Source organism: Aethalodelphis obliquidens, unplaced genomic scaffold, assembly GCF_003676395.1.
Source record: "Aethalodelphis obliquidens isolate GAN/ISIS:26980383/991018 unplaced genomic scaffold, ASM367639v1 scaffold8, whole genome shotgun sequence".
NCBI lineage: Eukaryota > Metazoa > Chordata > Mammalia > Artiodactyla > Delphinidae > Aethalodelphis > Aethalodelphis obliquidens.
In genome coordinates, this window is record NW_020837952.1 from 27,626,020 (window position 1) to 27,642,889 (window position 16,870).

Below are 16,870 nucleotides of genomic sequence, written 5' to 3' on the forward strand. Positions count from 1 at the left end.
CAGTGAGAGGCCCGCGTACCGCAAAAAAAAAAAAAAAAAAATCAATAGAATTAAAAATGAAAAAGCAGAAGTAACAACTGACACTGCAGAAATACAAAGGATCATGAGAGATTACTACAAGCAACTCTATGCCAATAAAATGGACAACCTGGAAGAAATGGACAAATTCTCAGAAATGCACAACCTGCCGAGACTAAACAAAGAAGAAACAGAAAATATGAACAGACCCATCAAAAGCACTGAAATTGAAACTGTGATTAAAAATCTTCCAACAAACAAAAGCCCAGGACCAGTTGGCTTCACAGGCGAATTCTATCAAACGTGTAGAGAAGAGCTAACACCTATCCTTCTCAAACTCTTCCAAAATATAGCAGAGAGAGGAACACTCCCAAACTCATTCTATGAGGCCACAATCACCCTGATATCAAAACCAGACAAAAATGTCACAAAGAAAGGAAACTGCAGGCCAATATCACTGATGAATATAGATGCAAAAATCCTCAACAAAATACTAGCAAACAGAATCCAACAGCACATTAAAAGGATCATACAACATGATCAAGTGGGTTTTTTTCCAGGAATGCAAGGATTCTTCATTATACGCAAATTAATCAACGTGATTCACCATATTAACCAATTGAAGGAGAAAAACCATATGATCATCTCAATCGATGCAGAGAAAGCTTTTGACAAAATTCAACACCCATTTATGATAAAAAAAACCTGCAGAAAGTAGGCATAGAGGGAACTTTCCTCAACATAATAAAGGCCATATATGACAAACCCACAGCCAACATTGTCCTCAATGGTGAAAAACTGAAACCATTTCCACTAAGATCAGGAACAAGCCAAGGTTGCCCACTCTCACCACTCTTATTCAACATAGTTTTGGAAGTTTTAGCCACAGCAATCAGAGAAGAAAAAGAAATAAAAGGAATGCAAATCGGAAAAGAAGAACTAAAGCTGTCACTGTTTGCAGATGACATGATACTATACATAAAGAATTCTAAAGACGCTACCAGAAAACTGCTAGAGCTAATCAATGAATTTGGTCAAGTAGCAGGATAGAAAATTAATGCACAGAAATCTCTGGCATTCCTATATACTAATGATGAAAAATCTGATAGTGAAATTAAGAAAACACTCCCATTTACCATTGCAACAAAAAGAATAAAATATCTAGGAATAAACCTACCTAAGGAGACAAAAGACCTGTATGCAGAAAATTATAAGATACTGATGAAAAAAATTAAAGATGATACAAATAGATGGAGAGATATGCCATGTTCTTGGATTGGAAAAATGAACATTGTGAAAATGAATCTACTACCCAAAGCAATCTACAGATTCAATGCAATCCCTATCAAACTACCAGTGGCATTTTTCACAGAACTAGAACAAAAATTTTTGCAATTTGTATGGAAACACAAAAGACCCCGAATAGCCAAAGCAATATTGAGAATGAAAAATGGAGCTGGAGGAATCAGGCTCCCTGACTTCAGACTATACTACAAAGCTTCAGTAATCAAGACAGTATGATACTGGCACAAAAACAGAAATATAGATCAACGGAACAGGATAGAAAGCCCAGAGATAAACCCACGCACAAATGGTCACCTTATTTTTGATAAAGGAGGCAAGAATATACAGTGGAGAAAAGACAGCCTCTTCAGTAAGTGGTGTTGGGAAAACTGGAAAGGTACATGTAAAAGTATGAAATTAGAACACTCCTTAACACCATACACAAAAATAAACTCAAAATGGATTAAAGACCTAAATGTAAGGCCAGAAACTATCAAACTCTTAGAGGAAAACATAGGCAGAACACTCTATGACATAAATCACAGCAAGATCCTTTTTGACCCACCTCCTAGAGAAATGGAAATAGACACAAAAATAAACAAATGGGACCTAAGAAACTTAATAGCTTTTGCACAGCAAAGGAGACCATAAACAAGACCAAAAGACATCCCTCAGAATGGGAGAAAATATTTGCAAATGAAGCAACTGACAAAGGATTACTCTCTGATATTTACAAGTAGCTCATGCAGCTCAATAACAAAAAAACAAACAACCCAATCCAAAAATGGGCAGAAGACCTAAATAGACATTTCTCCAAAGAAGATATACAGATTGCCAACAAACACATGAAAGAATGCTCAACATCATTAATCATTAGCGAAATGCAAATCAAAACTACAATGAGATATCATCTCACACCAGTCAGAATGGCCATCATCAAAAAATCTAGAAACAATAAATGCTGGAGAGGGTGTGGAGAAAAGGGAACACTCTTGCACTGCTGGTGAGAATGTAAATTGATACAGCCACTATGGAGAACAGTATGGAGGTTCCTTAAAAAACTAAAAATAGAATTACCATACGACCCAGCAATCCCACCACTGGGCATATACCCTGAGAAAACCATAATTCAAAAAGAGTCATGTACCAAAATGTTCACTGCAACTCTATTTACAATAGCCAGGACATGGAAGCAACCTATGTGTCCATCAACAGATGAATGGATAAAGAAGATGTGGCACATATATACAATGGAATATTACTCAGCCATAAATAGAAACAAAATTGAGTTATTTGTAGTGAGGTGGTTGGACCTAGAGCCTGTCACACAGAGTGAAGTAAGTCAGAAAGAGAAAAACAAATACCGTATGCTAACACATATATATGGAATCTAAGAAAAAAAAAAAAGGTCATGAAGAATCTAGGGGTAAGACAGGAATAAAGGCACAGACCTACTAGAGAATGGACTTGAGGATATGGGGAGGGGGAATGGTAAGCTGTGACAAAGCGAGAGAGTGGCATGGACATATATACACTACCAAACATAAAATAGATAGCTAGTGGGAAGCAGCCTCATAGCACAGGGAGATCAGCTCGGTGCTTTGTGACCGCCTGGAGGGGTGGGATAGGGAGGATGGGAGGGAGGGAGGGAGACGCAAGAGGGAAGATATATGGGAACATATGTATACGTATAACTGATTCACTTTGTTATAAAGCAGAAACTAACACACCATTGTAAAGCAATTATACTCCAATAAAGATGTTAAAAAAAAAAAAGAAATTTGGACACAGTGGGGGGGAAAAAAAGAATTTCAGGGAAGTGAGATGGGAGGTAAGTGGTGGCTTTTTCTATATGTATGTGTTTTGTGCACATGTGTGTTTAGATTTGTACTCTCTTGATAGTATTAGACTTTGAAAATTATGTGTATATAAAAAAATTAAAATTAATTAAAAAGTCATATTCTATAAAGAAACTCATCATGTTGTCCTTAGTCTCCCTGCCTCCCCCTACCTAGTATTACTTGACTAGGGAATGACACCGTGCTGCACAGAAATTTAGGATCATCCTTGAAAACTCCTCTACCCTAACTCCCACTTAATAGCCTAATCTGTCATCTTGCCATTAGTCTTTTTTCCTGCTTACTTATTCCCAACCTGCTGACCAACTTGCTTCTTGACAATACCTTTGTATGTTCCCCTCCATCTTCAATGTGAAATCTGAGCTACAAAGCCTTGCAAACACATAGCTTAATTTCCTGACACTTTCTTTATGTACAATATCTCTATGTACTGAGAGGAATAGTGAAAAATTCATGTTCACTTAGGACTTGGGAACGTGATATCCTTTGTAAATAAGGTTTTATAGATGTAATCAAGTTAAGATGAGATCATACAGGATAGGGTGGGCCTTAAATCCAGTGACTGGTGTTCTTATAGGGAAAGGAAGATTTGGGGACGAAGATATACAGAGAAAAGTGCAATGTGAAAAAGGAGACAGAGATTGTCTTTATACTGCCACCAGCCAAGAACACCAAGGATTGCTAGCAACCACCAGAAGCTAGAGGACGCAAGGAAGAATACTTCACCAGAGCCTTCAGAGGGAATACTGTATGGCTCTGTTGATACCTTGATTTTGGACTTATAGTCTCCAGAACTATGAGAGAATAAATTACTGTTGTTTTAAGCCATCCCTTTTATTGTAATTTGTTATGGCAGCCCTAGGAAACTAACACACTCTGCAACATTTCTATCTGGAATGAGATTTTGTTGCCTTTTTGACTACCTTAGTCTTGCTGAACTTCAAGACCAAACTAAAGACTACTTGGTTAACTATGTTAATATTAATGTTCAAATGTATGCAAAAATTAATCCATCAATTTGGCAAAAATTATCCAAACTAATTTTTTTCAACATTATATATGCATTCCTAGATTTTAGTCATCCAAACAAAAGCTACTATTTAAAAAGCTTTTGCTTAAGATTTTGACTTTTTCTGTTTCCTGTATTTTTTAGTCCAATGAGGGTAGTTTTCAATCTTAAGACTATTCCTTCAAAGTGCTGCTTACAATTATTAATTCTGTATTGTTAATTTCATTTTCACACAGAACTCTAGGAATGTTATGTCAATTTTGTAGCCCAAGAAAAAATTCTAAATTTAGCCTACATATATAAACATCTTACAAAATTATAATAGCCATAAATTCAGTTAAAGGCATACACGTGTTTCTTTAGAACATGAGCACGAAGTAGTACATACTTGCTTTAAATTCTAGTTTTTGATACTTATTAACCCTGTTATGGGTAAACACTGCTTAGCTTTTCTAAACTTCATGTGCTTTCTTTTTTCTTATATATATTTTTTTCGGTTTTTGGTTGGGATGTTAATACATGACATTGTGATATATTTTAAGTGCTTTGCATGATGTCTTATGTACAATATACACTCAGTAAATTCTAGCTTCTTTTTTATTATTATTCTTTTTTATTACCATGTACAATACACACTAAATAAATAATAGCTTTTTATTATTATTTATGTATTATCTTTTTCTTACTATTATGCCTATAATTAGCTGATCTGACAATGGCGTATATTACATATAGGAGTCATTGGATGTGACTTTGGTATTTCATTTTTAATTCAGTGATTCATATGGGAGATTCAATTTATAACTGCAGGCTGTGTTGCCAAGAATAAATTTTGAATTTACATGTTGGAGAAGTATCTTTTCGCTGTGTGTTACTTGGAAATTTTAAAAAAGAAAGCTTTTTCTAGTTCCTGAAAACTGCTGCCTAAAAAAAGTTGAAAAACTGTATAAAGGATTAATTTTCTCTTAACTTGAAGTTTATGTTAAAACTGGATTTTATTATATCAAATAAATATAATTCTATAGTAACTTAGAGCTAGTAAAGTGAAAAATATAACTCCATGTTTCAGATAACAGAAAAGACAAAATTGATATGTATTCACTCATATAATCACATAGTGAACATTCAAAGAGCTCTTAATAAGAAGTTGGAGTGATAAGCTGTATTCACAAAACAAAATATAACTGAAATACTTCACAGAAAATTCTAACTCTTTGAATATCAATATATTTAATGAGATATTAGTATCCAAATACCCAATTAGTAGCCTTCTTGATTAGAGTGGAACAAATATCGTATATTAACGCATATATGTGGAATCTAGAAAAATGTTACAGATGAACCTATTTGCAGGGCAGGAATAGAGATGCAGACGTGGAGAACAGACGTGTGGACATGGGGCAGGGGGAAAGGGGGGTCGAATGAATTGGGAGATTGGGATTGATATATATACACTACCATGTGTAAAACAGACAGCTGGTGGGAACCTGCCATATAGCACAGGGAGCTCAGCTCAGTGCCCTGTGTGTGGTTACCTAGAGGGATGGGATGGGGGGGAGGTTCAAGAGGGAGGGGAATATATGTATACATATAGCTGATTCACTTCGTTGTACAGCAGAAACTAACACACCATTGTAAAGCAACTATACCCCAATTTAAAAAAAAAAAAAAAAAAGAGTGTAGAGGTAAACTAAGCCTCCATATGAGACTGACTATATTTTCTAGTCTGGGTACTGTGCCAAGCTTTAACCCTTACTCCAAGAAGTGACAGTCAATTTAAGGAGCGCTTAAGACAAAATTTCAAACAAAAGTAAACTTTGTAAATATACAAGACATTAAACAGATGTAATCATCACCCTGGCTTAAAAAGAAAAAAAAGAAAAGTAAACTTCGAATAGATTTATTTCTTGACAAAGAATAATTGCAAAAATATATTCTGAAACCATGAATGAAATATATTTACACAATTTGTTTCAGATATATTAGACTATGCACATGCACAGCAAAATGCATTTCAGTTTTTAATTATGTGGTCAGTTTTTTCCTATTCTCTATTCTTTTTCCTAATTAATTCAACAAATAGTTATTGCTTATATCATATATAAATCATACTGGGTTAGCAGTGCTATAGGGGTAGCAAGGAGAATCACCTTGCTTGTCTTTTCTACTTAAAATCATGCAATCTAGTAGACTTTGTTGTGACCACAGCTCAAGAATACATAAAAGCGAAGTCCGGAGTTTTCAGTGTTATGTGATACCTTTTTAAAGTATGTGATTTTCACATTTTCTTGCTTATTGAAAAGATCAAAAGATTGATTATTTAGGAAGCAGTTATAGTGCAGCTGCATTTTTTATGATAGTTGCTATCACTGAGTAAATGATTGCATCTTGTTGATTTTGGAAGCTGCTCATAGTGGAAGAAGCACAGATTTTGAAGCTGGGGTAGTGCTCTATTCTTCCTGGTGCTGGGGGGTGGGGAAGGTAGTGTGTTGGGGAGAATAGTGGTTAGGCCTTGGACAAGTTACTTTACATCACCTGAGAAAAATGGGACAATTACAAGTACCTTCCCTAAAGGACAGAAGGAATTAAAGAAATTAAATATAAACCAGGCTCCCATGGCTTGCATCCTGAATCTTATGGGAAATATTTTATTTGGTCTTCACAGTGTGCTTAATACACACACACACACACACACACACACACACACACACACATGTGATGCATCTAGAAAGGCAGACAGAGTATAGGCTCCTTGTTCAGGTCTCATTAACCCTATCACTTCCTACTGTTACACCTGGCACTTCACACATTTATATTGTTTACCTGGCTTTGAAGACATTTGTGTTTGCAAGCCCCCTCAAAGGTGAGTGATGAGAAATACTCCTTTCTTGTGAAACTCTTCTAAGATATAACTACCCAGAACTTATAGAGCTGATAAGAATAGTTATGTTGTAAAAGAGGGGCCTGGTGAGGGCCTGGTGAGGGGCTTCCCTGGTGGCCTGGTGAGGGGCTTCCCTGGTGGCACAGTGGTTAAGAATCCACCTGCCAATGCAGGGGACACAGGTTCCATCCCTGGTCCGGGAAGATCGCACATGCTGTGGAGCAACTAAGCTCGTACGCCACAACTACTGAGCCTGTGCTCTAAAGCCCACGAGCCACAACTACTGAGGCTCGCATGCCACAACTACTGAAGCCCGCGTGCCTAGAGCCCGTGCTCCACAATGAGAGAAGCCACCGTAATGAGAAGCCCACGCACCACAACGAAGAGTAGCCCCTGCTCACCGCAACTAGAGAAAGCCCGCACACAGCAATGAAGACCCAACACAGCCAAAAATAAAAACAAATAAATAAATAAATTGAAAAAAACAAAGAATTCCTGGCGAAAGCAGAACACCTTACCTATGAGAAGGTATTCCTAATTATAAAAAAAAAATTGGCATCAGATATATGATTGACATTTTAAATCTGACTTAGCTTTTTGTCACCTACATCCAAAGACTATTAGAATCAAAGGGTTATTTTTACTTAGGTCATAAGAAAGGGAGAACTGGAGATACTGGGCTCTATCTGCAAATGACACTGGATTAAACAAGCATTAATAGAATAGGTGAGTGTTAAGTGAAAGAAAAACAGCTAAAAACAGCTAAACAGAATGAAGAAATAGGAAATGAGCAAAAGCTCAAGAAATGGCCCTGGTGGTTTACTAGTCAAAAATCTTAGTGTTCCTTAACAGTAATATAGAAGAGGGGTTAAACTGCATGTACTTTATAAATTCTCTGAGTTTGGGTTGTGGGAGGAGTGAAGATGAGAGATGCATTCCCGAACTGTTAACTCATAAAAAGGTGTATCATTATCTGTGCGGTGACAGAACCACTTCATGGATTATCTTACCCTGAGATAGTAGGCATTGTTTGGGGACATAGTCTGATTTCATCCATGCCTTTTGATGTTTACACCTAACACCCATAAATATCTATCCTTTCAACAAGAGCTTTTGAGTGCCTAGTATATACTCAGTAGTTGTATATGTGATTAAAATAGAGCAATGAACAAAACTAGACAAAACAAAAAACCCAGGCTCTTATGAATCTTTATATACAGTGGAGAGGAAAGCATATGACAAACAAGTAAATCAGCAAAGTACATACTGTGTCAGATGGCAGTAATTCTGTGAGATTTTTAAAAAATGAAAGAAGAAGGAGAGTGTATATGTGTAAATACCACGGTTAGGGAACACTTCACTAAGACATTTGAGTAAAAGGCAGAAGGAAAAGAAAATGCAACAGAATAGATCTGGCTTGCTTAAGAGGCACAGTAACTGAACTGAGTGGATTAAAGTGAAAGAGTAGTAGATGAGTTCCCAGAGGTCAGAGGGTGGGAGTAGAGATTGTACAGGGTTGTTGACCACTGCAAGGACTTTGATTTTACTGTAAGTAGAATAGGTAGCCATTGAAGAGTTTTAAGGAGAAAGTGACTTGAGCTGACTTACACTGCAAGAGGTCACTCAGGCTGCTGTGTTGAGTATAGACTATTAGAATAATCCAATGAGAGATGGTGGTTGTGTGAAATAAGGCAGAGCCATGAAGAGTGTGTGAAGAGGTCACAGGACGGATATATTTTGAAGTTGGAAGTAATAAGATTTATGGATGAAGCAAATGCAGTGTGTGAGTGAAAGAGAGGTACCAAGGACAGTTCCAAGGTTTTTGGTCTAAGCACCAATAATGGAGTTGCCGTCAGCTGAGATATGTAAGACTGCAAGTAAGTCTGGCTTCTTGCGGGGAATATCAGGAAAACAGTCTTGAGAATGTTAATTCTGAGATACCCGTCAGAGATCTAGATACAGGCATCTGGAAATCAGGAGAGATGGATAAGGTGGAGATATAAAGTGGGAATCATAAGATCACGGGTAGTTTTTGGAGCCATGAAACGGCATGAATTTACCAGGGGAGTTAAGGTAAATTGAGGAGGAAAGGCATTCCACGGTTGGGGATGAGAAGTAGAGCCAGTAAAGGAGCCTGAGATGGGGGTAGCAAGTAAAAAATGAAGGAAAATCAGGAACAGTGTAGTGTGCTATTAGCCAAGTGAAGAAATACACCAGGAAGTGGTAATTAGATCAAGTGCTTCCAAGGACTGAGAAGTGTCTCCTGGATTCAGCAACATGGAGGTCAAACTGGATAAGAACAGTTTTGATGGGACCGTGGAGGCAAAAGTATGATAAAATGGGCTCAAAGGAGAATTGGAAGAAAAGAATTGGATACATAGAGTCAACTCCAATAACAGCTAGTTAATGATGTACAAAAGATAAAAAAATAAAAATATGATTTAAAAGAACATGTAAAAATGGAAAAGGTGAAAAGTCACAAAATAAAATTTTCATAAATATAGATAATTTTCTTTTTAATTAAATAGAGTGATAACAGTGAAAAGATTCTAAACTTTTCACCTCAGCTGGTACGATGATTTGGCAATATCACAAATAAGACATCTCCTTGTAATTTTTGTCGTAACTTTAAAGTACCCACTTTTTCAAATAGATGAAGTGATGTTAAGTTTAGTAAGAACTGAACATATAGAGAAAGAAAGGTTCCCACTTTCACACATGTACTTTCACATTCACAGATAGAAAACCAAAATAAGAGGGATATTTTTAAAGTAATGTCTTTGAGTATTCCCATCTGCTAAGAGTATAGCAATTCATTATTCGTACCCGAATCTAGGGTTATTTAAAATTAACAGCTTAAAACATTTAAAAATTCATTTAAAAACCTGTAGTTTTTATTACTTCTGAGATTTGATACCAACATTTTCTTTCCATACATATTTATGGGGTGGGATAGGGAGGGTGGGAGGGAGGGAGACGCAAGATGGAAGAGATATGGGAACATATGTATATACATAACTGATTCATTTTGTTGTAAAGCAGAAAAAAAATAAAAAAGTAAAAATAAAGGGGTGATGAAGTAAACTATTTTTGCCTTAGTGAACAAGTTTCATAACTAATATAATGCATACTGATTTACGGTCTTTTGAGAAAAGGTAAAGAGTATATGCCATTAGGGGAAATTATGGAAAAAGCATCTCAGAGACAGCATTCAGGAAGCAAAGACTGAAAGTGTTGCGAATCACTTACCTCCCTAATGTCCCTTTGATACTTAGTGTTCATTTCTTCTGTTTTAATGAGATCCTTTCTTGCTGTCTCTGCTTCCTGTTCCACCTCTCCCACTCGGGAAGAAAGGGCTGCTAAACGTTCTTTCATTTGGGCCATTTCATAGTTTTGTTTTTCAAGCAATTCTTGTAGTTCAACTATTTGACTTGTTTCATCAGTTGAATCTATAGAACCATTGGACAAACGCTGCAGGAAGAGAGAAAGAAACTGCACTTAGAATTCTCTTCATCTTTAATTTAAAATTCATGAACTTAAAGATATGAGACTGATAAAGATTTCATACTGAGAAATAAGAACTCTAACAGAACTAGCTTTGGAGGAAAACTAAGTTTCTGAGAAAACTCTTAATTGACATTAAAATATAAAAGTAGAGCAGTAATTTTCAAATAGGTTAATACAGGCATTTGAACTGGAAACCATTATATATGCTACATTATACACAGTTTAGCACAAAACATGGATATAGCATAAACATTCAATAAGTGGCAGCTATTTTTAATCCATTACATATAAAATTTATTATAAATAAATATTTAGGTAACACAGCATGTTATTATTAAATAATAAATAAGGGCACAGAAAATATGTAATATTTTCTATTTTTATTCAAGATCCTTTGTGAATTTGCAAGTCTTATTTTCAATGACTCTCAGTAAAAGAAAACTTACACTTTTCTTTTAAAGAAAGTTATTCCTGCTGTGAATCTGACCTAGCTGGAACAAAGGTATAGCATAGAAAAGTCTTGCTTTCTATATTGCTATCAACATAAAAGTAATGAGTGCACACAATCCACAGGAAAGAGGCTGAAGAGTTTAAATACTTTGAGATTGATTTTTCCTCTTTTTGAAGGGGCTGCCTGGAAACCAGGGTAACTCATGTCTTCAGAAGGATGACCTACAGCCTAGCTGCACTGGAGAAATTTTGTGGTGAAGACAGTGCAGGAACTGGGGAGAAATAAGTGCTAAGAGAAAAAGATCACAATAAACTAGAAATAGGAAAGTATGGAGAAAAAGAAAAAAAAGTACTATCAATTCTGTTAGAATGCTTGTTTGGAAAATATGAATTCATTCTAGCATGACAGATACATTAAGAAACAATTTGAAAAAAAAAAAAGAATTTGAACATAATGTAACTTTTGTGTTTTCTTATGTGCAATCTTATTCCTGATAATCACTGGCTGAACACAGAAAACCAGACCTAGCTGAATCAATCAGTGTAGGAATATACAAAATGTACACATGCACTTTCCTCAAACATCTAACACCAACCTCACACTTCATCAAGCGCTTTGAGTCAGCCCATCCATATCTGTGTTACACCTGTCTGATTTTAGATACTCCTCCTTCCAACACTTCACAATAGATCACAGCTATAACCCTTCTGACATCCACTGTGATCAGCAAACTTCAGATCTTTTTCAAAGTAAAGAGTTAAATTTATCACAGCAGTTACGCAATCCTTAACCATTTAACACGTGTAAAACTGTGCTACTATTTTTAGTATTAGAAATACTAGAAATAGTATTTAGAAATAGTATTCTATTTATTTTAAAAGTCATTGATAAAGGTTTTAGTGTTGTACTGCAAACCCCTTTCCCCCATAAGCCCTGTGATTTTTATTTTGAAATTTTGCATAACTCATGATATTTTGGAATGCAAATGTCCTATTAGACAAAACTGACTGTAGCATAAAAGGAGGAGTATAGAAAGCATCACAAAAGCAGCGAGGAAGATAAAATAGAGAGAATGGGAAAGCAAACAAATGGCAAGAGGTATTGGTAAGTCCAGTTGCCTAACACGTGGAGAAACAGTTGGACAAATCAAAATCAAAAGGGCAGAGAAAGATAGAGTCAGTCTTAAGATAGCATCTTAAGATACCAGTTGGATTTGCAGAATTAGTACTTTGAAAATATGACTGAACTTTTGTATTGCAAGTGCCAAACTTTTTCTTATCTAGTGAAAGGTCTAAGAGTGTTGGAAAGGATCAAAGGTCAGTTGACCAGTTGCTCCTTCAGAGTCTTGATTCCCCTAGCTGCTGGGACTGCTTGCTTGCGGAGGGATCAGAGATGAGAACGTGCCTAGCAATTGCTCTTAGTGGAAGGGAACTGCCTTTCCAAAGTTAAACCCCTCCGTTGGGGCGTGCAATACCACATACAATGCAGAGCAGTATTATTGTGAAGCTAATAAAAAACCAACATTTTAGACAGTTTTTATGAACACAAAACCCAAAAACATTGATAGTGACATTTATATAAGATACCATTATCTGTACATTGAACTGGGAAAAGCCTATTTATATTCATTAGACAGCAATTGAGAACTGGTTTAGGGAGAAAGGCTAGAGCGAACTGCCAATCAATTATGTCCAAATTTGGGATAACTGAGGTATGATATTACAGGATTTCTGTAATAACAGCAAATATCTTCGAACTCTGTACACCACTTACAAGTAATGAGGCAACCTTCAGCTTCAATAGAATTTCTGCCTCCTCACATTGAGAATTTCCTCTAGTCAACTAAAAAATGGCAATTTTTAGAAACTACAAAAGTCATTAGAAAATACATTTTGGCAGTGAAAAATGTTTTTTGTCATTGAAAAATTACATTTAAGATTTGAGTCCTTAAGAACTTTGGAGAAACTGAGACTTAGGTAATTATACGAAGTTGATTTGAATTAAAATGCAGAACTTTGAATTCCGAGGTCATTTCATCTACCCTTTACCATATTACTTTTAATCAGAACATAAAAATCAAAACGATAGAATAACACATGCTGGATGGTATTGACAAGTAACAAGAATGTAGTGTGTGTACGTATAGCTATATGAATATACATACAACAGTACACACACACACACGTGTATAAATTCTACAAATATTTGTTCAGTGCAACTGAATGATGTTAATTTTCTAATTAGAAAAATGATTATTCCAAATCTGTGCACCTGAAGTCCATTAAAATCTTGTCTAAAAGTTGCAAATTTTTTAATGGGCTCAAGGTAAGAGAAATTTAAGTAAATATAAACAGTAATCAGACAACAAAAATAAAACACTTTCAAAATGTTAACCTCTTCAATTCCTTTAAGTAACAGATGTGTACTGCATAGTCTTTATGCTACTTTGGAATTTAGTACTACCCATGGAAAATTTTTGAACAGTCAATTTTTCTCTGAAGTGCTTATTGACATTATATGTTTAAAAATGTGTAATATTTCATCTGTTCAAATCACCTTAAATATATTTTGTGCTGAGCTTAATATATGTTTTCATAATTTCAGAGTGGAAAGGTCATCTTAAACCTGTGGTGTATACCTTAGAAAAAGAATATACAACTTTGTTCCAAATCATTATTATCTTGGTCTACCTTTAAAATAAATTGTGGCACTTTAACATAAAGGGCAAATGAGAGAATTAAAGGAAAAATCAATGCTTATTTTAAATAGCTTTATCGAGATCTAATTTACATACCATAAAGTTCAACCATTTCAAGTGTAAATGTCAACGGTGTTTAGAATACTTAAAGAGTTGTGCAACTATCGATGTAATCTAATTTGAGAATATTCTCATTACCCCTAACAGAAACCTCATACCCATTAGCAGTCCCCTAAGAGCAGACCCCCACCCCCAGCCCGAGGCAGCCACTAATCTACTTTCTTTCAATACAGATTTGCATATTATGTACCTTTCACATAAATGGAATCACAGAATAGTCTTGTGATTGGCTTTATTCACTGAACATAATGTTTCTGAGAGTCATTCATGTTGTGGCATATTATCAGTATTTCATATCTTTTATTGCTGAATAGTGTTTTACCATGTGAATATTCTACATGTAATTTATATATTCATCAGTTAATAGACATTTCAATTGTTTCCACCTTTTGACTACTGTGAATAATGTACCTGTGAACATTTGTGTACAAGCCTTTGTGTGGACATACATTTACAGTTCTTGTGGAACTCCTAGGAGATTCCTAGGAGAAGAATTGTTCTCCTAGGAGAAGAATTGCTGGATCATATGATAATTCTATGCTTAACATTTTGAAGAAATATTTCCCAAAGTGGTTGCCCCATTTTACATTCCCACCAGCAATCACGAGAGTTCCAATTCCCCACATCCTCACCAAAACTTGTCTTTTTATTATAGTCATTCTGGTGGGTATGAAGTGGAATCTCCTTGTGGTTTTGATTTGCAATCCCTAATGACTAATTATGTTGAGCATCTTTTCTTATGCCTACTGACGTTTTGTGTATTTACTTTGGGGAAATGTCCATTCAAAGTATTTGCCCATTTACTAATTGGGTTATTTGTCTTTTATTATTGAGTTATAAGAATTGCTTATATATACTTTGGATACAAGTTCTTTGTCAGATATATGACTTATAAATAGTTCTTTCCAGTATTTCAATTATCTTTTTTACTTTCCTGATGGCACAGTTTGAAAGTGTTTTTAATTTTAATGAAGTCCAATTTATCATTTTTCTCCTTTATGTGCTTTTGGTGTTATACCAAGAAGTTATTTCTTAACATAAGTTTATAAAGACTTCAATTTTTTTTCTTTTAAAGTGTAGAAGTATACACTTAAATTACTAGTTTTCAAAGGCAATAAAGGCTCAGATGATAAAATGTTTTAAATATATATTTTGATTCAATCAATAATTATTTATTGAGCACCTACTATGTGCCAAATGGAAGAAATTAGGTTTTAGGATTTTTAAAAAATATGATGATACATTCCTGCCATTAAGGAAATTTTCATCTAGCAGAGAAGTGACACACAAACAAGCAGGTATTAAGTACTGCAATGAAATATTATCATAGAGTTATGTTTTGCTTACATATTTGTGTTATGGGAGCAGAAAGAAGATACCTTTTGTGACACCCTTTGAGTTGGGTTTTTAAAGGTAAGCAATTATATTTCAAGTAAAATAAGGGAGGGGGTAGTTATTCCAGGAAGGGGAAACAACATGAGCAAAGGCAGGGAGGCATTCTCTGCAGGGGGATTATGAGTAGCCCTGTGTGCAGAGCAAAAGATGTGCTGTGGGGAAATGGGAGGATATGAGACCTGAAAGGGAGGGCCAGCATACATTAAGATGTCCTTAGCTTCTCATATGAAATAGCATGAACTTTGGGTATAAACAGAATGACAGAGAGTCATCAAAGGTTTCTGAACAGGGAAGTTACCTGTAAACATTTGCTGGCAACCTGCTCATCTCATGATCCTGGTGGTCTGTGTAAAGCCTTTCTTAGCTGCCTGTAGTGGACAATTTTTGCTTGCCTGCTCAGCATCCATTTTTCCTTCCCACTTCCCCACAGTTAGAGTTGCCAGATGAAATACAGGGTACCCAGTTAAACATTTTTTTCCTTTGGAATGTACTTAATTATTTTCTTTTAATTAAAAAAAATTGTTTATTGTGGTAAAAGTCACATAATATAAAACATACTACTTTAATCATATTTAACTGTACAGTTCAGTGGCACTAAGGATATTCACATTGTTGTGCTGCTCTCACCATCATCCATCTCCCGAATTTTTACCTACCCAGGTAAATTTGAATTTCAGAGAGACAATGAAAAATTATTCAGTATGTCTCATGCAGTATTTGGGTCAAGCATATACTAGGGGAATTGATTATGCAAAGAAAACATTGAGCCAAACCCAGAATGAAAGCATAAATTATGTGTTTACTTGACAAAGGAAACAGGAAAATCAAAAACTGGGAGACACAAGTGGGTATAGGATTTTTAAAGCCACCCGTTGTAGCTAGAATTGAATAGGCTACAGCAAGAAGATGGGAGGGGGTGTAGGTGGAAGGATGATATGAGTTCTTGAGATGATGTGGGTTCTTGAGATCATTGCAGGACTTTGACTTTTACTCTGGGTGAGATGGGGACCCTATGAAGGTGCTGAGCAGAGGAGTGGCATGATCTCACATTTTCAACGCATCCCTCTGCTTTCTTGTAAAAGCCAGACTGTAGGAGTAAAGGATAAAATTAAAGAGATGAATTATAGAGGCTTAAGTAATCCAGGTGGATGATAATGCTGGCTTGCACCAGGGTGTTAGCAGTGAAGGTTGGGAGAATTGGTCATATTCTTTCAATGGATTAGATGTGATATGAGACCAAAAGCATAGACTCAAGCAGGACTTTAAGAATTTTGGTCTTCAATTAGAAGAATGGTGTTGCTATTTATAGAAGAGGGGGAATCTTCAGAAGAAACAGATGTGGGATTAGGATGGGGTAAAATAAAGAACTGGGTTTTGGAAACAAAAGTTTGAGGTAACTTGTGAGATGTCGAAGTTAAGTCTCTTAGGCTGTTGCAGGAGCCTGCAGTCAGGAGTAGTCAGTGCATGGATGTCTTCTATGAAAAATTATCACACTGGATGAGATCACCTGTGGAGTCAGAGGGGAGGATCATCAAAGGTGACTAAGAAGGTATCTTTAAAGATCTCTTCACATATCACTTTATCAGAGAGGTCTTTTATTCCTGCTATGTAATATGTATTTTGTTTGTTGTTTGTCTCACTCACTAAA

General features: G+C 35.7%; 1 protein-coding gene across 4 annotated transcripts in view; it reads right to left on the reverse strand.

Moving 5' to 3' along the window:
* PPFIA2 (PPFI scaffold protein A2) overlaps positions 1–16,870 on the reverse strand; it is a 473,386-nt gene that overhangs the window by 111,785 nt on the left and 344,731 nt on the right. For all 4 annotated transcript variants that reach the window (XM_027107099.1, XM_027107100.1, XM_027107097.1 and 1 more), the window contains exon 8: positions 10,301–10,522. In XM_027107099.1, coding sequence (XP_026962900.1) covers positions 10,301–10,522 — 222 coding nt within the window. The remainder of the gene's footprint in view (positions 1–10,300; positions 10,523–16,870) is intronic.